Source organism: Calonectris borealis, chromosome 32, assembly GCF_964195595.1.
Source record: "Calonectris borealis chromosome 32, bCalBor7.hap1.2, whole genome shotgun sequence".
In the NCBI taxonomy this organism is placed as follows: Eukaryota; Metazoa; Chordata; class Aves; order Procellariiformes; family Procellariidae; genus Calonectris; species Calonectris borealis.
This window is the reverse complement of record NC_134343.1, coordinates 844,423-871,940: the sequence shown is the minus strand read 5'-3', so window position 1 is coordinate 871,940 and position 27,518 is coordinate 844,423. Positions and strand designations below refer to the sequence as shown.

Below are 27,518 nucleotides of genomic sequence, written 5' to 3'. Positions count from 1 at the left end.
CCCCGGCGTCACCGGGAGGGCTCCAGCGTCACCCAGGGGGGTCCAGCACCACCCACGGGTGCTCCAGCACCACCCACGTGTGCTCCAGCGTCACCCACGAGTGCCCCGGCGTCACCGGGAGGGCTCCAGCGTCACCCAGGGGGGTCCAGCACCACCCACGTGTGCTCCAGCACCACCCACGTGTGCTCCAGCGTCACCCACGAGTGCCCCGGCGTCACCGGGAGGGCTCCAGCGTCACCTAGGCGGGTCCCAGCTCACCCACGTGTGCCCCGACCCGCGGGGGTCTCTTCGCGCCGGGGGCGGGGCGGGGATCCGGCCCCCCGGGTGCGGGGGGGCGTGTCCCAGCGGCGGGGCGGGGCCGGGAGGACTGGCCCCGCCTCCCCGCGTCGCGCGGCGGTGAGGTCACGGCGCGCCCGGCGGAGGATGGTGGCGGGCGCGTTCCCGCTGGCCAAGCTGCTGACGCTGGGCGCGCGCCAGCTGAGCCGCCCCCTGGCGGCCCGCATCAAGGCCGGGGCGCGCGCCAGCCCCTTCTTCCGCGCCTACGTCTGCCTCCCGCCCGCGCAGCGTGAGTGAGGGGGGCACCGGGGGGGGAGGGTACCGGGGGCGCGGGGCCGTGCCGGTGCCCCGCCGCTCCCCGCCGCTCCCCCCCCCCGCAGTGTACCACTGGGTGGAGATGCGCGCCAAGATGCGGCTGATGGGTTTCCGCGGCGCCGCCATCAAACCGCTGAACGAGGAAGCGGCGGCGGAGCTGGGAGCGGAGCTGCTGGGGGAAGCGATCGTCTTCGGCGTGGGAGGGCTCTGCCTCTACCTGGAGTACGCCCGGCAGGCGGGGCAGGCCCGGCGGCGGGAGGACGAGCAGGCGGCGGCGCTGCGGGAGGTGGGGGAGCAGCTGGAGCAACTGCGGGCGGAGCTGGACGCCATGGCGGCGCGCCTACCGCCGGGACACGCCCCCGGCCCCGCCCCCGCCGCCTCTAGCCCCGCCCCCGCCGCCGGGCACGCCGCCGGAGCCGAAGGCGGTGGCTCGGGACACGCCCCCGCCAGAGCCGGCCATTAAAGGCGCCCTCGTGCTCTTCGCGCCGGCGGTTTCCTTTAGGGGCGGGGCTTGGCAGAGGGGGCGGGGCCCCGGGGGAGGGGCGGGGCTTGCCCGCCGGGGGTGGAGGCTGTGGTGGGCGGGGCCCGGCCTTCGGGTGTAGAGCCACTCGGGGCGGAGCGAACGGTGGTGGGTGGGGCCTGGAGGGGGCGGGTACCGTGGAGGGGGCGGAGCTGATGGTGGTGGGTGGGGCCTGGAGTGGGCGGGCCTTCGGGTGGAGTGCTGTGGGCTTTTGGGCAGGCTGCAATTAGGGGCGGAGCTAATGGTTGTGGGCGGGGCCTGGAGTGGGGCAGATCTACAGGTGGGTGGGGGCGGAGCCAGCGGTGGTGAGCGGGCCTTCGGGTGGCATGCCGCTTGGGGGCGGGGCCTGGTGCCTTTGCAGTGATCACGGGAGGGGCAGGGCCTGGCCCTTGGGATGGTGCTTGGGGCGGAGCCAGGGGTTGTGGGTGGGGGCACACATCGGGGGCGTGGCCAGGACCACGGGGGAGTTCACACTCCCTCGGGGGAGGAAGCTGGAGGGCGGAGCCAAGGCCTGTGGGCAGGGCCACAACCCCATGGCTGGGCTGCAATTGGTGGGGCGGGGCTAGGGTGAGTGGGCGGGGCTTTTCTCTTGCAGGGGGGGCTGCACATGCCATTAAAGCAGAGCGAAGCCCCTGCTGTCCCTCTTGTTGCTGTGACGGGGGGCGGGGGGGGCAGTGACCCCCCACGGGTGGGTGACAGGCCCCCCACGGGTGGCGCGGACACAGGTGTCACGTACAAAACAACCGCATTTATTTGTGGCAGAGGAGGGGGACACCCCAACCTCCCCCCCCCCCCCAAAAAAAAAAAAAGAAAACAAACAAAAAAAAGGTGAAAAATGCAAAAGTGGCATAAAAAAGACCCCGGGGGAGGAAGGGGGGGGCACCCCTCATTTGCCCCCCCAATATAAAAAAAGGGGGTCCCCAAACTGGCGGTGAGGGGGAGCACAGTGGGGGGGGGCTGCTCTGGCTCCCCCCGGCCGGTAAGGCACAGCCTGGGGGGGGTCCGGCCCGGAGCCCCCCCCAGGGCGGTGGGGGGTGAAATGGGGGGGTGAGGCTGAGGGGGGAAAGTAGAGGGGACCCCCCCCATCTGGGCCCATCTTGGGGGGGCTGGGGCGGTTAGGGCGCGCTCCGCTTCCGCAGCTCCACCATGAACGCTGGAGAGGGGGGAAAATGCAGTGTCACAGGGGGGTCCTCCAATTACCCCCCCCCCAATTGCCCCCCCAAAGCGCTCCCCCCTCCCCTGTTCCCCTCTCTTGTCCCGTGCCCCCCCTCGCCCCATGAGCCCCCCCACCTTCGATGATCTCCTCCTTCATCTTCTGCAGCTCCCTCCGCACCTCCTCCAGCAGCTCCTGGAGGGGAGGGCACAGGGTGAGGGGATGTGGGGGGACCCCCCCATGACCCCCCTCTATCTCAGACCGCCCCCCCCGCCGCTGGTACCTGTTTGAGTCGCTCCAGGTCAAGCTCATCGGCCGGGCCAGGGGGGTCGGCAGGGGCAGCCGGGATGGCCGACTTCATCCTGGGGGGGGGGGGGGGGGGGGAGGGCAGAAATAAGTTGGGGACCCCCCCAGACCTCCCTGGCTGCCCCCCATCTTGTGTCTTGGGTACCCCCCAACCTGCCTGCCCCCCCATCCCAGTAACTGCCCCCCAAATCCTGCTCTGGGGGTACTAGAGACCCCCCTCAGCACCCCAAACCCCCCTCCATGGGCACCTCAAAACCCCCCCAAGGCCCCCCAAAACCCACCTGGGCAGCGTGGAGCTGGCCTTCTCCCAGGGCCTCCGCACGGGCTCTGCGGGGAAAGGGCAGGGGGTGAGGGGGGGGTCGGCCCCCCAAACCCCTTCCCGTCCCCTAAAGAATGCTCCCCCGCTTGCCGGACTACATTTCCCAGTGTGCCCGGCCATGGTGGCGGGCCGCGAGGCACGCTGGGAGTTGTAGTCCCCGCACTCACCCGCGGGCTGCCCCGGGGTCCTAGTGCCCGGCTCCGCCTCGTCCTGCGGGGGCAGAGAGAGGGGTCGGGGCGGGGGGGGGGGTGGACACGCGGGGGTGGACACGCGAAGGGGATGGACACGCGAAGGGGATCCACCAGCATCCGAGGACAAGGGGATCAACTTCCCCTGTGGTGGGGCAGAGGGAATGGGGGGGACACACGGAGCACCCCCCCCAATGGGGGGGGCCCCCCCAAAGTGGTATTGGGGGAGGCCACTCACGCTGGTGACGTCCTCGTCCCGCTTTGGCGCTGGCTTGTCCCCCTGCAGGGTGGCTTTCCTCCTGGGGGGGCAGGGGGGGTCAGTGTGGGCACAGGGGTGCCCCCACCTTGGGGGGGGGGGCTGCTGGGCAGAGTGGGGTACCCCCCCCATCGTGGCCCCCCTCACCGTCGGGCCAGCATGGCGCTCATCTCCTCCATTAGCCCCCCCCCAGCCCCCCCCCGGGCACCCTCGCCCTTGGGGGGTGCAGGGGGGGCCCCTGCACCCGGCGCCTCGTCCTGCCAGGAGAAAGGGGGTGATGCAGAGCCCCCCCAAGTTATTGCCCCCCTCCCCAATTGTGCCCCCCCCTCACCTTGCCGACTTTCCTGAGTTTAGCCCCCGCGATGGCGGCAGCAAAGCCGGGTCCCCCCCCGGGGCCCCCCCCGGCAGCACCCGCCGCTACCGGCAAGGGGGGGGCAGGTGGGACCCCCGTGGCTGGCGGGGGTCCGGGGGGTGGGGGGGGCCCCGGGGGCGGGGGGGGGCCGGGGGGCGGCGGGGGTCCTCCAGTGGGCACGGCCGGGGTGCCTGGCGGGGGGAAAGGGGTTTAGGAGGGGGTTCTGGGGGGGTCCCCAACCCCAGTGTTGGGGGGGGGGGTCAGCCTTGGACCCTCCCGGCACCCACCTGCAGCCGCCACGCGGCGCTCGGGCTCCTCCAGCGCCTGCCTGGGGGGGACAGGTTCAGCACCCACAGCCCCCCATGGCATGGGGGCCCCCCCAGCACCCACAGCCCCCATGGCACGGGGCCCCCAGCACCCACTGCCCCCCATGGCATGGGGACCCACAGCACCCACTGCCTCCCATGGCATGGGGGCCCCCCCAGCACCCACAGTCCCCCATGGGCATGGAACCCCCAGCACCCACAGCCCCCCATGGCACAGGGCCCCCAGCACCCACAGCCCCCCATGGCACGGGGACCCCCAGCACCCACAGCCCCCCATGGCACGGGGACCGCCCCCAGCACCCACAGCCCCCCATGGCACAGGGGACCCCCAGCATCCACAGCCCCCCATGGGCATGGGAACCCCCAGCACCCCAACATCATGGTGCCTCCCCCAGCACCCCCAATTTGGGGGTCCCCCACCTCTCCAGCTGCTCAGGCTCCTCCGGAGCCGAACCATCGGGGTCCGGCCAGGACAGCGGGGTGCCTGGGTGGGGGGAGACAGTCGGCAAGGCCATGGGGTCCGGCCCCCCAAGGGTGCCCCGCGCGGCCCCCCCAATACTCACCCTCCTCCAGCGCCCGCAGGGCCTGCAGGACGGCGGCGGCGAAGAGGGCGGCCTCGCGGGGGGCCCCGAAGCTGAGCCCCCAGACCCGGCGGGCCTCCCGCCACTGGTGGAACTGGGGGGTGGCCTGGCTGTAGCGCAGCCCCCGCGCCAGCGGGCAGTTCAGCACCACCTGCGGGCACCCGCAGGTGTGGGGGGCAGCCCTGCACCCAGGGGTGCCCCCAGCCCCCCCATGGGTGCCTACAGAGCCACCCCCATGCCTAGCATTGCCCCATAGCCTCTACAGCACCCGTGGGTGCCCCATGCCCACCCTACACCCGGTGTTGACACATAGAGCCTTCTGCACCCATGGGTACCCCACAGAGCCCCTCCATACCCACGGGTGCCTGGCAGAGCCCCCCCATACCCACGGGTGCCCCACAGAGCCCCTCCTGCACACATGGGTGCCCCACAGAGCCCCCCCATACCCACGGGTGTCCCACAGAGCCCCCTCATGCTTAGCATTGCTCCGTAGTCTCAACAGCACCCATGGGTGCCCCATGCCCACCCTATGCCTGGTGTTGACCCATAGACCCACCTGCACCCATGGAGTACCCCTATACCCATGGGGGTCCCACAGACCCCCCCCATACTCAGCATTGCTCTGTAGCTCCTCCTGCACCCACAGATGCCCCCCGCACCCATGGGTGCCCCATAGCCCCCCATCTGCAGCATTACCCCGTAGCCCCCTGCACCCACGGGTGCCTCGTAGCCCCCCCATCCGCAGCATTACCCCGTAAGCCCCTGCACCCATGGGTGCCCCGTAGCTCCCCCATCCGCAGCATTACCCCATAGCCCCCTGCACCCATGGGTGCCCCCCAGCACCCTCACCTGCTGGTCAGGCTGCATCTTGCGCCCCACCAGGCGGAAGGCGTTGGCGCCGGGGTGGTGGTAGAGCTGGACGCAGCTGAGGGTCTGGGGACCCCCACCCGCCGCCACCCACTGCTTGTGGGTGTCATCGTAGAGCAGCACCGCTGCCCGGGCGCTGCACAGCACCGTCTCGCTGCGGGGGGGCAAGGCTGGGTGGGCACCCCCCAGGTGTGGGACCCCCTGGTGTGGGCACCCCCCAGGTGTGGGACCCCCTGGGTGCTGGACCCCCCAGCTTAGGGACCCCCCAGGTGTGGGACCCCCTGGGAGCTGGACCCCCCAGCTTGGGGACCTCCCGGGTGTGGGACCCCCTGGGAGCTGGACCCCCCAGCTTGGGGATGCCCCGGGTGTGGGACCCCCCTTTACAGGGACCCCCGGGTGTGGGACCCCCTGGGTGCTGGACCCCCCAGCTTGGGGACCCCCTGGGTGTGGGGGCTGCTGGTGTGGAGATCTGGGGACCCCCTGGATGCCGCACCACCCAGCTTGGGGACCCCCCGGGTGTGGGACCCCCTGGGTGCAGGGACCCCCCCCCAGCACAGGCGCCCCCTGGGCGGGGGCACCCCTCCACGCATGGGTGGGAGGGACCCCCACGCATGGGGCCCCGCGGGGTGGGGGGGACCCCAGGACCAGCCGTGGGGCACCCACGGGCGCTGCCCGAGCACCCAACCCCCAAGCGCACCCCAATACCCCCCCGCCCCCCCCTTTTTCCTTCCTCTCCCCACGGGGCACCCAGCCGGCCCTGCCCCTCCCCCACTTCCTCAGGGTGCGGAGAGGGCGCTGCCCCTCCCCCCCGGGCGGGACATCCGGGTGGGGGGGTGGGGGTGTTTATGTAGGACCGACCCGAACCCCCCGGGGAAACTGAGGCAGCGGCGGGGCAGCGCGCGTGGGGAGGGGTGTCCGCGCGCCGGGTGTCCCCGCTGTCACCCCCCTGGTCCCACCCGTCACCGGGGCGGCTCCCGCTGCCACGTCCCTGTGCTCCCAGTGCTCCCAGTGCCAGCTCCCAGTGCTCCCCAGTGCTCCCGCTGCTCCCCAGTGCCACTTCCCGGTGCTCCCAGTGCCAGCTCCCAGTGCTCCCAGTGCCACTTCCCGGTGTTCCCCAGTGCTCCCAGTGCCACTTCCCGGTGCTCCCCAGTGCCAGCTCCCAGAGCTGGCACTGGGAGCCACGTCACGGTGCTCCCAGTGCTCCCAGTGCCAGCTCCCAGTGCTCCCAGTGCTACTTCCCGGTACTCCCAGTGCTCCCAGTGCCACTTCCCGGTGTTCCCCAGTGCTCCCAGTGCCAACTCCCAGTGCCACTCCCCAGTGTTCCCCAGTGCTCCCAGTGCCACTTCCCGGTACTCCCCAGTGCTCCCCCGTGCCACGTCACAGTGCTCCCAGTGCTCCCAGTGCCAGCTCCCAGTGCTCCCAGTGCTACTTCCCGGTACTCCCAGTGCTCCCAGTGCCAGCTCCCAGTGCCACTTCCCGGTGTTCCCCAGTGCTCCCAGTGCCAACTCCCAGTGCTACTCCCCAGTGTTCCCCAGTGCTCCCAGTGCCAGCTCCCAGTGCTCCCTGTGCCACTTCCCGGTGCTCCCCAGTGCTCCCCAGTGCCACTTCCCGGTGCTCTCAGTGCTAGCTCCCGGTGTTCCCAGTGTTCCCAGTGCTCCCGCTGCTCCCCAGTGCCAACTCCCAGTGCTCCGCAGTGCTCCCACTGCCACTTTCCGGTGTTTCCCAGTGCTCCCACTGCTCCCCAGTGCCAACTCCCAGTGCTCCGCAGTGCTCCCACTGCCACTTTCCGGTGTTTCCCAGTGCTCCCAGTGCTCCCACTGTTCCCGGTGCTCCCAGTGACAGCTTCCAGTGCTCCCCAGTTCCCCCAGTGCCAGCTCCCGTGCTTCCCGGTACTCCCAGTGCCCCTGGTACCAGTTCCCGATGCACCCCAGTGCCCCCAGTGCAAACTCCCAGTGCCAGTTCCTGGTGATTCCTGGTACTCCCAGTAACCCCCGGTGCCAGTTCCCAGTGCTCCCCAGTGCTCCCAGCGTCAGCTCCCGGTGCTTTCCGTACTCCCAGTGCTCCCAGCGCCGCCGGTACCAGTTCCCGGTGCTCCCCAGCGCCAGCTCCCGGTGCTCCCCAGTTCTCCCAGTACCCCCCCAGTGCTTCCCGGTGCAAACTCCCAGTGCCAGTTCCTGGTGATTCCCGGTGCATCCAGTACGCGCCGGTGCCAGTTCCCGGTGCTCGCCAGTGCTCCCAGTGCCAGTTCCCGGTGCTCCCCAGTGCTCCCAGTACCAGCTCCCGGTATTCCCGGTGCTCCCAGTGCCAGTTCCCGGTGTCCCCCAGTGCCCGTTCCCGGTGCTCCCAAGTGCTCCCAGTGCCAGCTCCCGGTATTCCCTGTGCTCCCGGTGCCAGTTCCCGGTGCTTTCCGGTGCCCCCAGTGCTCCCAGTACCAGCTCCCGGTGCTTCCCAGTACCCCCAGTGCCAGCTCCCGGTGCTTCCCAGTACCCCCGGTGCCCGCTCCCGGTATTCCCGGTGCTCCCGGTGCCCCCGCCCGGCCGCTCACCTCATGCTGGCGGCGGCGACGCGCTGGGGCCGGGCCGGGCCCTTCCGGTGGCGGCGGGAGGGGGGGAAGGACCGGCCGGTCCCGGCCCGCGGCCACGCCCCGCTACGCCCCTTCCCGCGAGGCCCCGCCCCTCCCGGTAACGGCGGCGGAGCGGCCCCCGCCTTCTTAAAGGGCCAACGGCTCGGGGTGGGCCCCACAGCAGGGTGGGGGCGCGGGCCCAGTACTCCCAGTGCCCTCCCAGACCACCCCAGTGTCCACCCGATGTCCCCCAAAGTTCTGCAGTTCCGGGGACTGGGGGCACTGGGAGGGGACTGGGGGTACTGAGAGGTGCTAGGGAAGCTCTGGGGGCACTAGGAGGTACTGGGGAGGCTCTGCGAGGGGACTGGGGAGGCTCTGGGAGGATACTGGGGAGGCTCTGGGAGGGGACTGGAGGCACTGGGGTGACTCTGGGAGGGGACTGGGGCTACTGGGAGGTACTGGGGAGGCTCTGGGAGGGGACTGGGGGCACTGGGAGGTACTAGGAAGGCTCTGGGAGGGGACTGAGGGCACTGGGGAGGCTCTGGGAGGGGACTGGGGGTACTGGGAGGTACTGGGGAGGCTCTGGGAGGGGACTGGGGGCACTGGGGAGGCTCTAGGAGGGGACTGGGGGTACTCGGAGGTACTGGGGAGACTCCTGGGAGGGAACTGGGAGCACTGGGGAAGCTCTGGGAGGGGACTGGGCGTACTGGGAGGTACTGGGGAGGCTCTGGGAGGGCTCTGGGGACACTGGGAAGTACTGGGGAGGCTCTGGGAGGGCACTGGGGGCACTGAGAGGTACTGGGCAAGCTCTGGGAGGGGACTGGGAGCACTGGGGAGGCTCTAGGAGGGCTCTGAGGGGTCCTGGGGTCTCCGAGAGGTACCGGGGGGCTCCAGAGCCCGGTGCCGGTGCCCGGTTCCCGGCTCTCCGGTGCGGCCCCGCCCCGAGCCCCGCCCGCCGCCGCCCCGCCCCGCCCCGCCGCCGCCGCCGCCGCCGCCGCCGCCCTTTGTCCGCCGCCACGGGCCCCGCCATGGCGCCGCGGTGATGCGCGGCGGGGCCGGCCCGGGGGCAACGGGGCCGAGGGCAACCGGGAGCCCCATGCAGGGGCCGCCGCCATGGGGCAGGTCCTGGGCTTCGCCCACTGCAGTACGCACCGGCACCGGGAACCGGGAGGGGCCGGGGCCGGGGCTGGAGGCACCGGGGGTGGGGGCACCGGGGATGGAGGCACCGGGGGTGGGGGTACCGGGGATCGGCATACCGGGAGGGGCCGGGGATGCGGGTACCGGGGATGGAGGCACTGGGGATGGGGCACCGGGAGGGGCCGGGGATGATGAACCGGGATGGAGGCACGGGGATGGAGGCACGGGGAGTGGCCGGGGATGGGGGTACCGGGGATGCGGGTACCAGGGATGGGGCTACTGGGGATGGGGCACCGGGAGGGGCCGGGGATGATGAACGGGGATGGAGGCACCGGGGATGGAGGCACCGGGAGGGGCCGAGGATGATGAACCGGGATGGAGGCACCGGGGATGGGGCGCTGGGAGGGGCCGGGGATGGAGGCACTGGGGATGGAGAGACCGGGAGAGACCGGGATGGAAGGGGGTACCGGGGATGGGGGTACCGGGAGAGACCGGGGATAATGAACTGGGATGGAGGCACCGGGAGTGGCCGGGGATGTGGGAACCGGGATGGGGTTACCGGAGATGGGGCGCTGGGAGGGGCCGGGAGTGAGGGAACCGGGATTAGAGGCACCGGGGATGGGGCACTGGGGGGGCCAGGGATGGGGTCACCAGGAGTACTGGGGGACAGGGACACCGGGGACGGGCGTGTCCAGGGAGGGTACCTGGCGCGGGCACGGGGACTGGGAGGAGACTGGGGACACTGGGAGGTACTGGGGGGGGGGCAACAGGGACACGGGGGGGGGCCCCACGCCTCCCCATCCCTCTGCCCCTCCAGAAGAGGCTCCATCCACGGCCTCCACCACGCCGGACTCCACGGAGGGTGAGTGGGGCCCAGCCCCCCCATTTTGGGGTGCCACTTTGGGGAGGGGGAGCATGGGGGTGCCCCGACCCCCCCTTTGACCCCCCGCCAAATCTCCCCCCCGCCCCAGGTGGCAACGAGGAGTCGGACTTCCCCGAGCTGCAGGCGGCACCGGAGCCCCCCGAGGAGGAAGAGGAGGATGAGGATGAAGATGGGGCGACGGCGGCAGGGGGGGAACCCCGGGGACCCCCCCGGGAACTCACCTTCTCCTACATTGCCTTTAGGGGAGGGGGTCCTCCCAACGAGCCGGGACCCCGCTGTCGCCGAGACTCCCGTCGGGGACGCCCCCCCCGCCTGAGCTCGGGGCCCCCCGGGGTGTCCCCTCGGGGGCCGGACCCCCGCGTGGCTGCCAGGGCCCCCCCAAAGCGTCCCGAGGAGCCCCCGGCCCCCCCTGCGGGGCAGCTGGAGGTGGGGGGGGCCCTGCCAGAACTGGGGGGTCCGGAGGCTGAGGAGACCCCCATGAGCCTGGGTATGGGGGGTCCCGGGGGGGGGGCAGCTCGGGCCATGGGGGGTCCCGGGGCACCCTGAGGGGGGCTGGGGGTGATGGGGGGTCCCCGGGGGGGCTTGGGGCAATGGGAGGTCCTCAAGGGGGGCTTGGGGATACGAAGAGTCCTGGAGCACGCCTGGGGGGGGCTGGGGCCCATGCGGGGGTCCCCAGGGGGGGTCTCAGGGCAATGGGGGGGATCCCCGGGGGGGCTGGGGGCCATGGAGGGCCGCGGGGTGCGCAAGGGGGGGTTGGGGGCCATTGGGGGGGTTCGAGGGGGGGTCTCAGGGCCGGGGGGGGTCCCCGGGGGGGCTGGGGGCCATGGGGGGCCGCGGGGTGCCCAAGGGGGGGCTGGGGGCCATTGGGGGGGTCCGAGGGGAGGTCTCAGGGCCGGGGGGGGTCCCCGGGGGGGCTGGGGGCCATGGGGACACTGTTGCGGCCCCCCCCCCGCAGCCCCCTGACACCCCCCCCCCCTTTCCGCAGCAGCAGCCCCCGCGCCCCCCTCCCCGCCCGCAGGGGGCGCCCCGCGCCCGCCCCCCTCCGCGCCCCCCCCGACCCCCCCCCCAATCCCGGAACCGCCCCCGGCGCCCTCTGACCAATCACCGAACCCACCGGGAGCCGATGTCCTGGGTGAGCGGCCAATCAGCGCCTCGGGGCGCTGCGGGGTGGGGGAGAGAACTCGCGTCGGGGGGGGACCCAGGCGTCCGGTTGCGGGGCGGACCCCGGCGTCCGGGCGGGATTGGTGGCTAAAAATAGGGGTGACTCCCCCCAAGTGCCCCCCCCCCCCCCCAGCAGCACCCGCGGGAGCCATGGAGGGCCAAGGTGGGTGCGGGGGGCGCACATGGCGGGGGGGGGGCACCCCTTCCCTGCACCTGGGGCTGTCACTCGGGGTGGGGACAGCTGGGTGCTGGGGGGGGGGGCACTGTGGGGGGCGTGGGGGCTCTGGGGAGGATACTGGGAGGCACTGGGGAGCGCTGGGGGGGGACTGGGAGCACTAGAGGGGCTCTGGAGGGGGTACTGGGGAGCACTGGGGGGCACTGGGAGCACTAGAGGGGCTCTGGAGTGGGTTACTGAGAGTCACTGGGAGGCACTGAGGGGCTCTGGAGGGGGTACTGGGGGGCACTGGGGGGCACTAGGAGCACTAGAGGGGCTCTGAAGGGGGTACTGAGCGGCACTGGGGAGCACTGGGGGGCACTGGGAGCACTAGAGGGGCTCTGGAGGGGGTACTGGAGGCACTGGGGAGCACCGAGGGGGGCGTGGGAGCACTAGAGGGGCCCTGGGGGGCTCAAGGGGATACTGAGAGGGGCACTGTGAGGCACTGGGGAGCACTGGAGGGACTCTGGGAGCACCGAGGGGGCCCGCGGGGAGGTACTGGGAGGCACTGGAGGTACTGGGGAGCATTGGGGGAGACTGGGAGCACCAGAAGGGCTCTAGGGGGCTCGAGGGGATACTGAGGGGGGCACTGGGAGGCACTGAGGAGCCCTGGGGGGACGCTGGGAGCACCGAGGGGGTCCAAGGGGGTACTGGGAGGCACTGGGGAGCACTGGAGGGACGCTGGGAGCACCAAGGGGGTCCGGGGGGGGGGTACTGGGAGGCACTGGGAGGTACTGGGGAGCATTGGGGCGGACTGGGAGCACTAGCGGGGCTCTGGAGAGGGTACTGGGAGGCACTGGAGGGACGCTGGGAGCACTGAAGGGGTCCTGTGGGGCTTGAGGGGGTACTGGGGCTACTGAAGGAGGCACTGGGAAGCACTGGGGGCACTGGGAGCACTAGAAGGGCTCTGGAGGGGGTACTGGGAGGCACTGGAGGGACGCTGGGAGCACTGAAGGGGCCCTGTGGGGCTTGAGGGGGTACTGGGGCTACTGAAGGAGGCACTGGGAAGCACTCGGGGGCACTGGGAGCTCTAGAGGGGCTTTGCAGGAGGCACTGGGGGGCACTGGGAGCACTAGAGGGGCTCTGCAGGCGGCACTGGGAGGCACTGGGCGGCACTGGGAGGCGCTGGCGGGGGCACTGGGAGCCCTGGGCGCAGCGCGGTGTCCCCGCAGTGTGGGAGCTGCTGTACTGGCGGGCGCCGGGGCGGTCGGCGCTGGCGCTGGTGGGGGTGCTGGGCACCCTGGGGTGCCTGGCGCGGTTCAGCGCCGTCAGCGTGGGCGCCTACGGGGCGCTGGCCGTGCTGGGCGTCACCCTGCCCCTGCGCCTGCACCGCGCCGCCCTGCGGGTGCTGCGCCGGCACCCGTCCGAGCACCCCTGCCGGTGAGTGCCACGGGGCCGCTGCTGTCACCGGCACCCTCCCAGTGCCACCCCTGCCTGTCCCCCTGCCTGTCACCGTCCCCACGGCAGGGAGTGGCACTGTCGTCCCTGTCCCCATGGCATGGAGTGGGCCTGATGTCCCTGTCCCCATGGCATGGGGTGGCCCTGATGTCCCTGTCCCCTCGCCCTGGGTGGCCCTGTTGTCCCTGTCCCCATGGCATGGGGTGGGCCTGATGTCCCTGTCCCCTCGCCCTGGGTGGCCCTGTCGTCCGTGTCCCCATGGCACGGGGTGGCCCTGTTGTCTCTGTCCCCTCGCCCTGGGTGGCCCTGTCATGCCTGTCCCCATGGCACGGGGTGGCCCTGTTGTCCCTGTCCCCTCGCCCTGGGTGGCCCTGTTGTCCCTGTCCCCATGGCATGGGGTGGCCCTGATGTCCCTGTCCCCTCGCCCTGGGTGGCCCTGTCGTCCCTGTCCCCATGGCACGGGGTGGCCCTGTCATCCCTGTCTCCATGGCATGGGGTGGCCCTGTTGTCCCTGTCCCCTCGCCCTGGGTGGCCCTGTTGTCCCTGTCCCCATGGCATGGGGTGGCCCTGATGTCCCTGTCCCCTCGCCCTGGGTGGCCCTGTCGTCCCTGTCCCCATGGCACGGGGTGGCCCTGTCATCCCTGTCTCCATGGCATGGGGTGGCCCTGTTGTCCCTGTCCCCTCGCCCTGGGTGGCCCTGTCGTCCCTGTCCCCATGGCACGGAGTGGCCCTGTCATCCCTGTCCCCATGGCATGGGGTGGCCCTGTCGTCCCTGTCCCCATGGCACAGGGTGGCCCTGATGTCCCTGTCCCCATGGCACGGCATGTCTTTACCATCCCTGTCCCCGTCCCATGGGGTGTCCCTGCCGTCCCCATCCCCACCCCGCGCCCGTCCCTGTCCCCGTCCCCGCGCAGGGCGCAGCCGGAGAGGCCGGTGGGGCTGAGCCCCGAGGAGCAGCAGCGCTGGGCCCGGCGCCTGGCCCGGCACCTCGCCGCCGCCACCCGCACCCTCGCCCGCCTCTTCCTCGTCCACAGCCTCCCCGAGTCCCTCAAGGTGACCGTCACCTGTGCGGGGGGCATCGGGGGCGTGGGGGACATGGGGGTACGGGGATATGGGGGACACATGCGGGTACGGGGGGACATGGGGGACACTGGGGACATGGGGGCATGGGGGGACATGGGGGACACTGGTGATGTGGGGGACACCGAGGACATGGAGGGTACTGGGGACATGGGGAACACTGAGGACATGGGGGACACTGAGGACATGGAGGGTACTGGGGTAAGGGGGACACGGGGCATGGGGGACATGGGGGACACTGAGGACATGGGGGACATGGAGGACACAGGGGGCATGGGGGACACGGGACATGGGGGACATGGGGGACACTGAGAGCATGGGGGACATGGGGGACACCTGGGGCATGGGGACACCAGGGGCAGGGGGGATGTGGGGGACACTGGGGGCACAGGGGACACTGGGGGATGGGGGTACAGGGGACACTGAGGGACAGGGGGTGCCCCACAGGCACAAGGGCACGGGGGGTACTGGGGACGCTGGTGGCATGGGGGTCAGCCGGGGCGGTGACGGTGAGGTGACAGCGAGGTGACAGCGAGGTGACCCCGGCTCTGCCGCAGTTCGCCTTCTTGTTCTACCTGCTGACCTACGTGGGGGCCGTCTGCAACGGGCTGACGCTGCTGGGCGCGGGTACGGAGCGGGGCGGCGCGGGGAGGGGACGGGACAGGGACATGGCATGGGGTCAGAGACGGGACAGGGACAGGGACGGCACGGGGAGGGGGACAGGGATGGCACGGGGAGGGGGACGGGATGGGGAGGGGGACAGGACAGGGACGTGGCATGGGGACAGGGACAGCACGGGGAGAGGGATGGCACGGGGAGGGGGACGGGACGGGGACACTGGACGGGGACAGCACGGGGACAAGGACAGCGCGGGGACAGGGGCTGGGGACAGGGTGTTGGCGTGGGAGACAAGGGACAGGGCCATGGGAGTGGGAGAGGGGCTGGGGACAGGGACATGGGAGTGAGATGGGAGATAAGGGACACAAGATGGGCACGGGGACAGGGAGATGGGATGGGGACAGGGACACCGGATAGGGACAGGGCATGGGGACAGGGCCATGGGAGTGGGACAGGGGCTGGGGACAGGGACATGGGAGAAGGATGGGAGATAAGGGACACAAGATGGGCACGGGGACAGGGAGATGGGATGGGGACAGGGACACAGGATAGGGACAGGGCATGGGGACAGGGCACAGGGGATGGGGACAGGGATGGGGACAGAGGACAGCATGGGGTCTGGGGACAGGTGCAGGGACACTGGCTGGCATGGGGACAGGGGACAGGGTGTGGATATGGCTGGGGGACAAGGGGACAGGTGTAGGGGACACAAGTAGTGCCTGGGGACAGGGGGATGGCCCAGGGATGGGGACAGCCTGGGGATGGGGGACAGCCCGGGGACAGGGGTTTGAGGGGACGGGGGTATGGCACAGGGACAGGGGACAGGACGGGGACCTGGCCTGACGTGGCACTCCCTGTCCAGGCGTCATCTGTGCGTTCACCTTCCCCGTGCTCTACCGGCACCACCAGGTACGGGGGCACGGGGGGACACGGGGCTGGGGAGGGTTGGGGACACCAGGGGACGCGGGGGTCTGGGGAGGGTTGGGGACACCGGGGGACGCGGGGGGGGACACGGGGCTGGGGAGGGGCGAGGGGTACCCCTCTGCTCCCCCCATGTCCCCAGTTGCCCCCCACGTCCCCGATGTCCCCAGGCCCAGATCGACCAGTACGTGAGTCTGGTGAGGAACCACCTGAGTCACCTCCGAGCCAGGTGAGGGCACCCCCAGGCACCCCAAAACCGCCCCCACTCTGACACCCCATCCCTGCCACCCTCCTGGCACCCCAAAACCACCCCAGGCACCCCAAACCCAGCCTGGGGGAGCCCCCGGGGGGTCCTGGGGTGCCCCCGGGGGCGATTGTGGTGCCCTTGGGGGGTCTCGGGGTGCCCCCAGGGGTCTCGGGGTGCCCCCAGGGGTGTCGGGGTGCCCCAGCCCCCCAATTCCCCTCTCCCCCAGGATCCAGGCCAAGCTCCCAAGTGCCAAAGTGAAGCCGCAGTGACCCCCCCGTCCCCCGCCCAAGGTGACAGCTGGGGGGGGGGCCGGGGTCCCCCCCGTCCCCTCAACCCTGCATGGGGGTGTCACTCGAGGGGGGCAGGGGTCGTGTCGTCCCCCCTGTGTCCTCCCCCCCGCGTGGGGGGGTCACACTTTAATAAAAACTCTTGTGACAGCCGGGCTTGACTGTGTGGGGGACGGAGAGGGACATGGAGGGTGACATGGGGGGACGTGGGGTGACGGGGGGACACAGGGACGTGGTGGGTGACATGAGGGGACGTGGGGTGACGGGGGGACACAGGGACGTGGTGGGTGACATGGGGGGACGTGGGGTGACGAGGGGACACAGGGACGTGGTGGGTGACATGGGGGGACGTGGGGTGACGGGGGGACACAGGGACGTGGTGGGTGACATGGGGGGACGTGGGGTGACGGGGGGACACAGGGACGTGGTGGGTGACATGGGGGGACGTGGGGTGACGAGGGGACACAGGGACGTGGTGGGTGACATGGGGGGACGTGGGGTGACGGGGACACAGGGATGTGGTGGGTGGCATGGGGGGACGTGGGGTGACGAGGGACACAGGGACATGGTGGGTGACATGGGGGGACGTGGGGTGATGGGGGGACACAGGGACACGGGGGATACGGGGTGACATGGGGGGGCACAGTGAGGCACAAGGGACATGGGGGGACACGGGGAGGCTCAAGGGACACGAGGGGGCCATGGGGACACGGGCCAATGGGGGGACGACAGCGGGGCACAAGGGGCTGTGAGGGGACAAGGGGGACACGAGTCGGGGGGGCTTCGCCTCCGGGTATTTTTAGCCCCCCCGCAGCTGGGTCGGGCTGTGCTGACTCAGCGGCCGGGGAGGGGGGAGCCGGGACGCCGGGGTCCCCCTCCGGCCCCCCCGGCCCCCCCGTGTCCCCCTGCGTCCCCTCCCGCCCCGCGAAACGCGCGGGAACCCCGCGGCGCAGACCCCGCCCTGCGCCCGCCCTGACCCCGCCCCCTCCGGCCTCGCCCCGCCCCCCGTTGCCAAGGGCACGGCGGTTGCCGCGCGACGTAAACAAAGGACGCCGGACGTGGTGACGTCAGGGGCATGGAACGCCGTCGCCGGGGCGACACGCGCCGTGTTTACTCCGGCCGCGGCGGCGGCACGTGGGGACGGGACGGGACGGGACGGGACGGGACGGCGGGACCGGGGGTGGGACCCCGGGAAGAACCCGGCCGGGACCCCGGGCCCGGGCCCGGGACAGCGGGGAGAGCCCGGCCGGGACACCGGGGCCGGGACACCGGGGGTGGGACACCGGGGACAGGAACACAGGGGCTGGGGACACCGGGATGAGCCCGGCCGGGACACCGGGAGTGGGACACCGGGGACAGGAACACAGGGGCTGGGGACACCGGGATGAGCCCGGCCGGGACACCGGGAGTGGGACACCGGGGACAGGAACACAGGGGCTGGGGACACCGGAGAGAGCCCGGCCGGGACACCGGGACCGGGACCGGCACACCGGGGAGAGCCCGACCGGGACGCCGGGACCGGGACCAGCACACCGGGGAGAGCCCCGGCCGGGACACCGGGACCGGGGCCGGGACACCGGGGGCGGGACACCGGGGCCCAGATACAGGAGAGAGCCCAGCCGGGGCACCGGGGACAGGAACATGGAGGCTGGGGCCACCGGGGAGAGGTCGGCCGGGAAACCGGGACCAGGGCCGGGGCACCGGGGAGAGCCTGGCCAGGACTCCAGGACCCTCCGGGGCCGGGACACCGGGATCGGGACACCGGGGCCCAGACACCGGAGAGACCCCGGCCGGGACACCAGGGACCGGGGCCGGGACACCGGGGAGAGCCCGGCCGGGACACCAGGGCCGGGGGTGGGACACCGGGAGTGGGACACCGGGGACATGAACACGGGGGCTGGGGACACCGGGGAGAGCTCGGCCGGGACCCCGGGGCTGCGATCACCCGGCAGCAGGAGCACTGGGCCGGGATACCGGGACCGGGGACACGTGGGGCCTGGGGGCAGCGGGGTGGGGCGGGGACAACCGTGACTGCGACCCCCCCGGCCCCGCCCCCCGAGCTGGGGGCGGGACGTGAATGAATGAATGACGGGGGATGTGAATGAATGAATGAATGAATGAATGAATGAATGAATGAATGAATGAATGAAGGGGCGTGGGAACTGCCCCCCCCCCGCCCCCCCAGTCGCCGTGGCCCCGCCGTGACTCAGCGCCGGTTCCCGCCGGTGACATCAGGGACCGACACCCCCGTACCGGGACCCCCCTCCCCGTGCCCATCCCGGGAGTGCGGGGGATGGGGAGCGGGAACCCCCCCCTCCCGGTACCGGAGACTCCCCGGTGCTCTGTAGCCCAGCCCCGGTGGCATCCCGGAGGTAGAGGGGGTCCCATTTCCCCGGTACCGGGAGCCCCGGTGCTCTGCAGTCCGGTACCGGTAAACACCCTGGAGGGGAAGTTCCCGTTGGCCCGGTACCTGAACCCCCCATACCGGGACCCCCCCGGTGCTCTCCCGTTCGGTACCGGTAACACGCTGGGGGAAAGTTCCCAGTGCCCCGGTCCCGGCCCCCCCTCGGTGACCCACTGCCCGGTCCCGGTAACACCCCGGGGAGAGGTTCCCGTTGCTCCGGCGCTGCAGTCCGGTCCCCCCCCCCGCTACCGGGACCCCCCACCCCGGGTGGGTCCTTTGGGCTGCGGCGCCACGTGCTGGGTGGGGAGGGGGTCCCGGGGGGGGTCACCGGGTGGGGAGGGCGTCCCGGGGGGGGTGTTACCGGGTTGGGGGGGGTCCCCGGGGGGGGTCGGCGGGTTGGGGGGGGGTCCCGCGGGGGGGTGTCGGCGGATCGGGGGGGGAGTCCCGGGGGCGTTACCGGGGGGTTACCGGGGGTGCGGGGCCGTGGCCCCGGACGGTTCAGGCCGTTTCTAGAACCGCGGCGCCCGTTTCTATTAATACACGTTTCGGCGGCGGCGGCGGCGGCGGCGAAGGGATTCCCTGTGACGTCATTGCTAGGATACCAAACAAACACTCCGAGACAAGCCCATATATGGCTAATTGCGTCACAGGAACTCCGGAGGGGCGGGGCGAGGGATCCCCCCCGTTCCCCGCCCGCCGGGGAGCCTCTTAACGGCGGCGGCGGCTCCCGGGGCCGCAGAACGGCAGCGGCAACGGCGGCGACGGTGGCTGCGGGGTCCGGGGGGTCCCGGGGGTCCCGGAGCGGCGGCAGCGGCGGGCGTGACGTCAGCGCAGGGGGCGGGGCGCCGCCGTATAAAGCGGCGGCGCGGCGGTGAGCGGTTCATTCATAAAAAGCGGAGACCGGGGGAAGCGGCGGGAGCGTCACCGGCACTTTGTCACCGGCGGAGCGGATGTACCGGGGCGCGTAGCGGCTGAACCGGAGCCTGGGAAGGGATTTACCGGAGCTCACAGCGTCCGGCCCGGACTTTGCACCGGAGAACCGGAGCCTGGGAACGGATGTACCGGGGCTTATAGCGGCGAACCGGGACTTGGTATCGGCGAACCGGAGCCTGGGAACGGATGCACCGGGGTTTGTAGAGGCGCACCGGGACTTGGTACCGGAGAACCGGAGTCTGGGACGGATGCAGCGGGGCTTACAGCGGCGCACCGGGGCTGTGTAGCGGTGCATCGGAGCCTGGGACGGATATACTGGGGCTTTGTAGCGGCGCACCGGCGCCTGGGACGGATGCACCGGGGCTTATAGCGGCGCATCGGAGCTTGTAGCAGCGCACCGGGACTCTGCACCGGCGAACCGGAGCCTGGGACGGGCGCAACGCGGCGGCGCACCGGGACTTCCCACGGACGGGAGCGGGACCCTCGCACCGAGAAGAACCGTCACCCTCCTCCGGCGAGGGGGCGAGAGGAGCGGCGGGGTGCTCGGTAAACCGGGATGCCGGTAGCCTGACCCGCAGCCTTGGCGCGGCGGGGCGGCCCCCGCGCCCCCGGGGCCATGTACCAAGGCTTCCCCGGGGACTACGACTCGGGCTCCCGCTGCAGCTCCTCGCCCTCGGCCGAGTCCCAGTACCTCTCCTCGGTCGACTCCTTCGGGAGCCCCGCGGCGGCGGCGGCCGCGCAGGTGAGCCCCGCGCCGGGCCGCCAGGGGGAGGCGGGTGAGCGGCGCCGAGGGGGCGGGGTCGTGCGTAAACGCGTGACGCGTTGGAACCCTCCGTGATGACGCGGCGCACGTACGGCGCGCGCGGGTTTATTTTGGAACGCGGCGGCCGCCCCCTGTTGCTAAGGCGGGGGGGGGGGGACGGGGGACACGCCCCCTCAGCGCGTGGCCACGCCCACCTCCCTGATTGACCACGCCCCCGCGCGCTGCTGCGGCGGGTGGGACCGCGGTGGGGGCTCGCCCCACGCGTGAACCGGGGCGGGGGGGGCTCAGTGCATCCTCCCCGCCCCCCCCCCCCCACCGGCCCCGGTGCAGCCGGTGCGGGGTCGGTTCAGCTCCTCCCCCCCGTGGGAATTGGGGGGCGGGGGGGGGGGAACCCTGCTCCTGGTGCAACGGCGGGGGAGCAACGCATATCCCCCCTCCCGATGCAACCCCCCCCACCGGATCCCGGTCAACCGGGAAAGGGGGGGGTCGGTGCCCCCCCCTCCCTCAGTTCCATGTGGGATTTGGCTCCCGGTGGGATTTGGAGGGGTCCCCTCGGAGCCCCCCAATGCCCTTGGTGCCCCCCAGCCGGTGCAAAGCAGGGGGGGCTGGTGCAGCGAGGGGGGGGCTGCAAACAACTGGGGGGGAAGGGGTGTCCCGCGGGGGGCACCCTGAGCTGGGCGCTGGAGCCCCTCGTGTCCAGGGCCAGGGGGATTGCACGTGGGTGTACGAGTGCTCAGGGGCCTCATGCGTCAGGGCCGGGGGGCCCTTGCACGTGGGTGCCAGGGCCATGAGGGTGCCATGCACCGGTGCACTTGCACATGGGTGCCAGGGGACAGGGAGCCCTTGCACGAGGGTGCCAGGGGCACGAGGGTGCCGTGCACCATTGCCCTTGCACATGGGTGCCAGGGGACAGGGAGCCCTTGCACGTCGGTGCCCGGGGCATGAGGGCATCGCACATCAGTGCCAGGGAGCTCTTGCACGTCGGTGCCAGGGGCATAAGGGCATTGCAGGTCGGTGCCAGGGAGTCCTGGCACACCAGTGCCAGGGGCACGAGGGCGTTGCACGTCGGTGCGAGGGGCACGAGAGTGTTGCACGTCGATGCCAGGGAGTCCTTGCATGTCGGTGCCAGAGGCACGAGTGTGTTGCGTGTCGGTGCCAGGGAGTCCTTGCACGCTGCTGCCAGGGGCACGAGGGCATCGCACATCAGTGCCAGGGAGCTCTTGCACGCCGGTGCCAGGGGCACGAGGGTGTTGCACGTTGGTGCCAGGGAGCTCTTGCACGTTGGTGCCAGGAAGGACTTGCACGTCGGTGCCAGGGGCACAAGGGTGTTGCAGGTCGGTGCCAGGGAGTTCTTGCACACCAGTGCCGGGGGCACGAGGGCGTTGCACGTCGGTGCCAGGGAGCTCTTGCGCGTCGGTGCCAGGGGCACGAGGGCCTTGCACGCCGGTGCCAGGGAGCCCTTGCACGCCGGTGCCAGGGGCACGAGGCCCTTGCACATCAGTGCCAGGGAGCCCTTGCACGTCGGTGCCAGGGGCACGAGGCCCTTGCACGTCGGTGCCAGGGGCACGAGGGTGTTGCGTGTCGGTGCCAGGGAGCTCTTGCGTGTCGGTGCCAGGGGCACGAGGGCGTTGCACGCCGGTGCCAGGGAGCCCTTGCACGTCGGTGCCAGGGGCACGAGGGCGTTGCACGCCAGTGCCAGGGAGCCCTTGCACGTCGGTTCCAGGGGCACGAGGGCGTTGCACGTCGGTTCCAGGGGCACGAGGGCGTTGCACGTCGGTGCCGGGGCACGAGGGCGTTGCACGCCGGTGCCAGGGAGCCCTTGCACGCCGGTGCAGGGAGGTCTTGCATGCTGGTAGCGGGGGCACGAGGCCCTCGTGCAGGGTGGGAGGGTGGCAGTGCCGGCCCCCCCGCGGGTGCTGCCGGGCAGGGTCTGACCCCCCCTCTCCGCAGGAGTGCAGTGGCCTGGGGGACATGCCCGGCTCCTTCGTGCCCACGGTGACGGCCATCACCACCAGCCAGGACCTGCAGTGGCTGGTGCAGCCCACCCTCATCTCCTCGGTGGCCCAGTCGCAGCCCCTGGGGGCACCCATGGCGCACCCCCCCCCCGTCGATCCCTACGACCTCCCAGGACCCAGCTACTCCACGCCGGGCATGGGTGCCTTCGCCACGGGGCCGGCAGCGCCGCCGGCACGTCCCACCCGCGCCCGGCCCCGGCGCAGCCGCGAGGAGACGGTGAGTGGCGTCCCCGTCTCCTGGGTGGGTGGGTGGGGGGGACCCAGAGGGTGGTGGGACCTTGGGGATGTGGGTGGCCACTGGCTGATGGTCCCGTCCCTCTGGCAGCTGACACCGGAGGAGGAGGAGAAGCGCCGGGTGCGACGGGAGAGGAACAAGTTGGCGGCGGCCAAGTGCCGTAACCGGCGCCGGGAGCTGACAGATCGGCTGCAGGCGGTGAGTGCTTGGGGACATGCTGGGGACAGGGGTGTCACCGCAGCTGGGGGTGTCCGAGAGGGACAGTGGTGGCTCCCTGGGATGGTGGAGGGATGGCAATGTCCCCAACGGCTGGGGACATCATGGGGGGAATGGGTTGATGTCTACGGGGGCAGGTCCCCAGGGATGTTTGGGGACAGTGGTGTCCCCAAGGCCATGGGGACATTGGAGGGCGACAGTTGACTGGGGCTTGTTGGCAGGGGACAGGTCGATGCCTATGGGAGCAGATGGGGACATTAGATGGGGACAGTCCTCAGGACCAAGGGACACTGGACGGGGATGATGATGATGCCCTCAGAGCTGGGGACGTCTGTAGACCCCAATTCCAGGGAGCTGGGGACATAAGATGGGGACAGTGGTGTCCCCAGGACCAAGGGACACCGGAGGGGGACAATGTCCCCAGGACCTGGCTGTGTTGGAGGGGACAGATGGATGCCTGTGGCTGCACATCGTGGGGAGCTGGGGACGTTGGATGGGGACAACAGTGTCCCCAGGACCAAGGGACAGTGGAAGGGGATGATGATGTCCCTGGGAGCTGGGGACATCAGAGGGGAAGATGGTAGAGGGACACTGGAGGGGGGACAATGCTGTCCCCAGGAGCAGGGGACATCAGTGGGGGACAGATGGAGATGTGGGGATGCTGGAGGGGGACAATGCTGTCCCCAGGAGCAGGGGACATGGGAGGAGGACCCAAAGATGATGCTGGAGGGGGACAATGCCGTCCCCAGGAGCAGGGGACATGGGAGGAGGACACAAGGATGATGCTGGAGGGGGACAATGCTGTCCCCAGGAGCAGGGGACATGGGAGGAGGACCCAAAGATGATGCTGGAGGGGGACAATGCTGTCCCCAGGAGCAGGGGACATGGGAGGAGGGCCCAAAGATGATGCTGGAGGGGGACAATGCCGTCCCCAGGAGCAGGGGACATGGGAGGAGGACACAAGGATGATGCTGGAGGGGGACAATGCTGTCCCCAGGAGCAGGGGACAGATGGAGATGTGAGGATGCTGGAGGGGGACAATGCCATCCCCAGGAGCAGAGGACATGGGAGGAGGACACAAGGACGATGCTGGAGGGGGACAATGCTGTCCCCAGGAGCAGGGGACATCGGAAGGGGACACGCAGGGGTGCTGGAGGGAGGAAGGACCCCATCCTGGAGGCGATGTCCCCAAGGTCGGGGGGGGGGGGGGGCGGGGCAGCGGCGTCCCCCCGCAGCCCGTCTCACTCCCCCCCCACCGCCGCAGGAGACGGACCAGCTGGAGGAGGAGAAAGCTGAGCTGGAGTCGGAGATCGCCGAGCTGCAGAAGGAGAAGGAACGGCTGGAGTTTGTCCTGGTGGCCCACGCCCCCGCCTGCAAGCTCCCCTACGAGGACGTCGGCTCCTTGGGTGCCGGCCCCGCCGAGGTGAGCACCCTGGGCAAGGAAGAGCCGGCGGGGACCGTCGCCTTCCTGCCCCCGGGTCCGTTCCAGCCGAGCGCCCAGGGCCCCTTCCCCAGCTGCTGCTTCGCCCCCGGGGTCCCCTCGGGGCCACCTAACCCATCCTATACGTCTTCGTTTGTGTTCACCCACCCAGAGGGAGCCACCTGCGGAGCCTCGCATCAGCGGAGCAGCAGCAGCGACCAGTCCTCGGACTCCTTGAATTCTCCCTCGCTCCTCGCGTTGTGAACGGGGGGCCCCCCCACACCCCAAAAATGGGCACCTCCTCCCTCCCCGGGTGGTGGTTTTTTGTGGTTTTTGGCTTTTTTTCCCCCCTTTCACTTTTTTTGGATCAGTTGGCCCAGAAATTGGGGTGTTGTTGAGGTTGAAGGGCAGCTTTGGCGCCTGGATGTGGGGTGTCAGCGATGGGGCCGGCATGTTGGAGGTGTCCATGATGTGTCTCCATCGTTCCTGCGGCATCTCGGCCGCTTTAGAGGTGTCTGTCCCCGATCCCCATCATCTCATGGGGGTTCAGGCAGCATCTCCATCCCTTTGGAGATGTTCCTGCCCAATTTCCACCACCTGGGGAAGGTTCCTGTGGTGTCTTCGTCACCTTAGAGGTGTCTGTCCCCAATCCCCATCATCTCATGGGGGTTCATGCAGCATCTCCATCCCTTTGGAGATGTTCCTGCCCAATTTCCACCACCTGGGGAAGGTTCCTGTGGTGTCTTCATCACCTTAGAGGTGTCCGTGCCCAGCCCCTGTTGTCCCATGGGGCTTTATGCAGCATCTCTATCCCTTTGGAGATGTTCCTGCCCAACTTTCATCCACCTGGGAAGGTCCCTTTGTCATCTCCATTGCCTTAGAGGTGTCCATGCCCAATCCACACCATCCCATGGGGCTTTATGCAGCATCTCCATCCCTTTGGAGATGTCCACGCCTGATTTCCACCACCCAGGGAATGTCCCTGTGGTGTCTCCATCACCTTAGAGGTGTCTGTCCCTGATCCCCAGCATCCCATGGGGATTCATACAGCATCTCCATTCCTTTGGAGATGTCCATGCTGTATCTCCCTCACCCCGGGAAGGTCCCTGTGTCATTTCTGTTACACTGGAGATGTCTGTGTCATCTCCATCATCCCGGGGGGCTCCACGTGGCGTCTCCTTCACCCTCGAGGTGTCCATGCCGCATCTCCCTTGGAGAGTCCCTGTGGCACCTTCATCACCTTAGAGGTTTCTGTGCCACACGCACCATCCCATGGGGTCCTTGCAGCATCTCCGTCCCCCTGGAGATGCCTCTGCTGTGTCCCCGTTGCCCCAGGGGGTCCTTGCAGCATCTCCGTCACCCTGGAGGTGCTCGTGCTGCATCTCCACCATCCCATGGGGTCCCTGCAGCATCTCCAGCACCTTGGAGGTGCCCCTGCCAAATCTCTATCACCTGGGGGGGGTCCATGTGCTGTCCCCGTCCCCCCCATGGTGTCCACGCTCCGTGTCCCCGTCCCCCTTGGGGGTCCCAGCCCTTCTGCTGATGCTGGGCCTCCAGGTGACCTCTCCAGCACCCACAATGTTGGGTGGGCTCCCATCCTGCTTGCCCCCCACCCAACTGTGAACGGCTCTGCCCCGTCCACCCTCCCTGCACGGGTCCCGCCGGTGGCTCCGGCGTCCCCAGCCCCGTGCCGTCCCTCTCTCGTGACCAAGCTTCGCCAGCGTTGACTCTGTCCTCTCTCTATATATTATATATATATTTTTGTTGCGCGGGGCCGCTGGCCCCCGGGAGATGTTTAATTTTTTATTATTATTATTATTATTATTATTGCCTGTGCTGTATTTGTGACTGTTCCGGGGGCGGCTCAGCCCCCGCGTCTGCGCTCGACCCATCCCAACGTGGCCAATAAAGCAGCTTCAGATCGGCCCTCCCGTCTCTTCTTTCTCGCCGGAAGGGTGGCACCAGATGGGACCCACGGCCACCAAGGGGTTCTTGTGGAGGAGATGGGCTGGGGATCTTCTGGGGACACGGAGCCTGTGGGTCAGGGGGACATCGAGCCATGGGGACAGGGAGCCCTGGGCTGGAGATCCCTGGGGACATGGAGTCTGAGGGTCAGGGGGACACGGAGCCATGGGCACATGGAGCCCCTGGGCTGGAGATCCTTGGGGACACGGAGCCATGGGGACAAGGAGCCCCAGGGCTGGAGATCCTTGGGGACACGGAGCCTGTGGGTCATGGGGACATGGAGCCCCTGGGCTGGAGATCCTTGGGGATATGGAGTCTGAGGGTCAGGGAGACACGGAGCCATGGGCACATGGAGCCCCTGGGCTGGAGATCCTTGGGCACACGGAGCCATGGGGACATGGAGCCTGTGGCGGATGTCTCCCCATTGGCCTACCTGCCTGCCAATCAACTGTAAAGATGGGCGGGCCTTGCCCCCCTTTAATAAAAGGACCACACCTCCCCAAACCACGCCCCCACAACTCAAGCCACGCCCCCAGCGCCCGCAGCCCCGCGGGTGGCCGCCAGGGGGAGCCAGCACCGAGGGACTGGGGGGCGCGGGAGGGGGGTCCCTGCCCAGTCTGGGGGGTCCCTGCCCAATTTGAGGAGGTCCTTGCCCAGTTTGGGAGGGTCCCTGTCCAGTCTGGGGGGGTCCTTTCCCAGTTTTGGGGGGGGGGCTCTGCCCAATTTGGGGAGTCCTTGCTCAGTTTGGGGGGGTCTCCGCCCAGTTTGGGGGATCCCTGTCCAGCCTGGGTGGATTCTTTCCCAATTTTGGGGGGTCCCTGACCAGTTTGGGGGGTCCTTGCCCAGTTTGGGGGGTCCCTGTCCAGTCCGGGAAGGTCCTTTCCCAGTTTGGGGCGATCTCTGCCCAATTTGGGGATTCCTTGCTCAGTTTGGGGGGGTCCCCGCCCAGTTTGGGGGGTCCCTGTCCAGTCTGGCTGGGTTCTTTCCCAGTTTGGGGGGGTCCTTGTCCAGTCTGGGGGGGTTCTTTCTCAGTTTGGGTGGGTCTCTGCCCAATCTTGGGGGGGTCTCTGCCCAGTTTGGGGGTCCTTGCTCAGTTTGGGGGCGGCCCGCCCAATTTGGGGGTACACTGCTCAATTTGAGGGATTCTGTGCCCAGTTTGGGGGAGTCCTTGCTCAGTTTGGGGGAGTCCTTGCCCAGTTTGGGGGATGTCTGCCCAACTGAGGGGGTCCCTGCCCAGTTTGGGGAGTCCTTGCTCAGTTTGGGGGAGTCCTTGCCCAGTTTGGGGAAGTCTGTGCCGTTTGGGGGGTGTCTGCCCAACTGGGGGGGTCCTTGCTCAGTTTGGGGGGGTCCCTGCCCACTTTGGGGGTACACTGCTCAATTTCAGGGATTCTGTGCCCAGTTTGGGGGAGTCCTTGCCCAGTTTGGGGGAGTCTGTGCCCAGTTTGGGGGGTCTTTGCCCAGTTTGGGGGGTCCCTGTCCAGTCTGGGGAATCCCTGTCCAATCTGGGGTCCCCTCCCCAGCCGAGTGCCGTGGGGGGGCCGTGTCGGCCACGCCGGGTTGGGGGGTGCCCCCAGCGCCCCCAGCCCTGCTGCGGGGGGG

The 27,518-nt window shown here is 70.2% G+C and overlaps 4 protein-coding genes across 7 annotated transcripts; 3 read left to right on the top strand and 1 right to left on the bottom strand.

Moving 5' to 3' along the window:
* The first annotated feature begins 378 nt into the window (after nt 1–378).
* Nucleotides 379–1,903, top strand: OPA3 (outer mitochondrial membrane lipid metabolism regulator OPA3). The gene is made up of 2 exons (XM_075134535.1): nt 379–565; nt 657–1,903. The coding sequence occupies exons 1-2, from the start codon at nt 424–426 to the stop codon at nt 1,052–1,054; spliced, it is 540 nt and encodes a 179-aa protein (XP_074990636.1). The 5' UTR covers nt 379–423; the 3' UTR covers nt 1,055–1,903.
* Nucleotides 1,840–8,115, bottom strand: VASP (vasodilator stimulated phosphoprotein). 2 transcript variants are annotated; one of them, XM_075134513.1, is made up of 13 exons: nt 8,005–8,115; nt 5,442–5,613; nt 4,575–4,743; nt 4,432–4,495; nt 3,973–4,013; nt 3,665–3,876; nt 3,481–3,590; nt 3,316–3,376; nt 3,057–3,099; nt 2,852–2,897; nt 2,548–2,626; nt 2,402–2,459; nt 1,840–2,264 (listed from the first exon to the last, which is right to left on the bottom strand). In XM_075134513.1, exons 1-13 carry the CDS (start codon nt 8,007–8,009, stop codon nt 2,227–2,229), a joined length of 1,098 nt encoding a protein of 365 aa, XP_074990614.1. In that variant the 5' UTR covers nt 8,010–8,115; the 3' UTR covers nt 1,840–2,226. The 2 variants fall into 2 exon arrangements, with proteins under 2 accessions (XP_074990614.1, XP_074990615.1); XM_075134514.1 differs by having other exon boundaries at nt 5,442–5,629; nt 8,005–8,084.
* Nucleotides 8,116–9,018: 903 nt separating this feature from the next.
* On the top strand, nt 9,019–16,112 carry RTN2 (reticulon 2). 2 transcript variants are annotated; one of them, XM_075134508.1, is made up of 10 exons: nt 9,019–9,166; nt 9,977–10,021; nt 10,131–10,529; nt 11,028–11,174; nt 12,590–12,797; nt 13,730–13,868; nt 14,453–14,522; nt 15,376–15,422; nt 15,605–15,663; nt 15,908–16,112. In XM_075134508.1, the coding sequence occupies exons 1-10, from the start codon at nt 9,136–9,138 to the stop codon at nt 15,948–15,950; spliced, it is 1,188 nt and encodes a 395-aa protein (XP_074990609.1). In that variant the 5' UTR covers nt 9,019–9,135; the 3' UTR covers nt 15,951–16,112. The 2 variants fall into 2 exon arrangements, with proteins under 2 accessions (XP_074990609.1, XP_074990610.1); XM_075134509.1 differs by lacking the exon at nt 14,453–14,522.
* A 3,105-nt stretch (nt 16,113–19,217) lies between these two features.
* FOSB (FosB proto-oncogene, AP-1 transcription factor subunit) lies at nt 19,218–25,880 on the top strand. 2 transcript variants are annotated; one of them, XM_075134520.1, is made up of 5 exons: nt 19,218–20,047; nt 22,019–22,300; nt 22,409–22,516; nt 23,799–23,957; nt 24,127–25,880. In XM_075134520.1, exons 1-5 carry the CDS (start codon nt 19,922–19,924, stop codon nt 24,190–24,192), a joined length of 741 nt encoding a protein of 246 aa, XP_074990621.1. In that variant the 5' UTR covers nt 19,218–19,921; the 3' UTR covers nt 24,193–25,880. The 2 variants fall into 2 exon arrangements, with proteins under 2 accessions (XP_074990621.1, XP_074990620.1); XM_075134519.1 differs by having other exon boundaries at nt 23,799–25,880.
* Nucleotides 25,881–27,518: the final 1,638 nt, after the last annotated feature.

What these genes read in the sequence shown, in the direction of transcription:
- OPA3 (XM_075134535.1), top strand. Translation starts at nt 424, where the DNA reads ATGGTGGCGGGCGCGTTCCCGCTGGCCAAGCTGCTGACGCTGGGCGCG. An exon ending in CTGCCTCCCGCCCGCGCAGC is followed by an intron (nt 566 to 656) that starts GTGAGTGAGGGG and finishes CCCCCCCCGCAG; the next exon opens with TGTACCACTGGGTGGAGATG.
- VASP (XM_075134513.1), bottom strand. An exon ending in AACTCAGGAAAGTCGGCAAG is followed by an intron (nt 3,591 to 3,664) that starts GTGAGGGGGGGG and finishes TTCTCCTGGCAG; the next exon opens with GACGAGGCGCCGGGTGCAGG. An exon ending in GGGACGAGGACGTCACCAGC is followed by an intron (nt 3,100 to 3,315) that starts GTGAGTGGCCTC and finishes CTGCCCCCGCAG; the next exon opens with GACGAGGCGGAGCCGGGCAC.
- RTN2 (XM_075134508.1), top strand. Translation starts at nt 9,136, where the DNA reads ATGGGGCAGGTCCTGGGCTTCGCCCACTGCA. An exon ending in CCTGGGCTTCGCCCACTGCA is followed by an intron (nt 9,167 to 9,976) that starts GTACGCACCGGC and finishes CTGCCCCTCCAG; the next exon opens with AAGAGGCTCCATCCACGGCC. An exon ending in TGCTCTACCGGCACCACCAG is followed by an intron (nt 15,423 to 15,604) that starts GTACGGGGGCAC and finishes CGATGTCCCCAG; the next exon opens with GCCCAGATCGACCAGTACGT.
- FOSB (XM_075134519.1), top strand. Translation starts at nt 19,922, where the DNA reads ATGTACCAAGGCTTCCCCGGGGACTACGACTCGGGCTCCCGCTGCAGC. An exon ending in CGGCGGCGGCGGCCGCGCAG is followed by an intron (nt 20,048 to 22,018) that starts GTGAGCCCCGCG and finishes CCCTCTCCGCAG; the next exon opens with GAGTGCAGTGGCCTGGGGGA. An exon ending in GGCGCAGCCGCGAGGAGACG is followed by an intron (nt 22,301 to 22,408) that starts GTGAGTGGCGTC and finishes TCCCTCTGGCAG; the next exon opens with CTGACACCGGAGGAGGAGGA.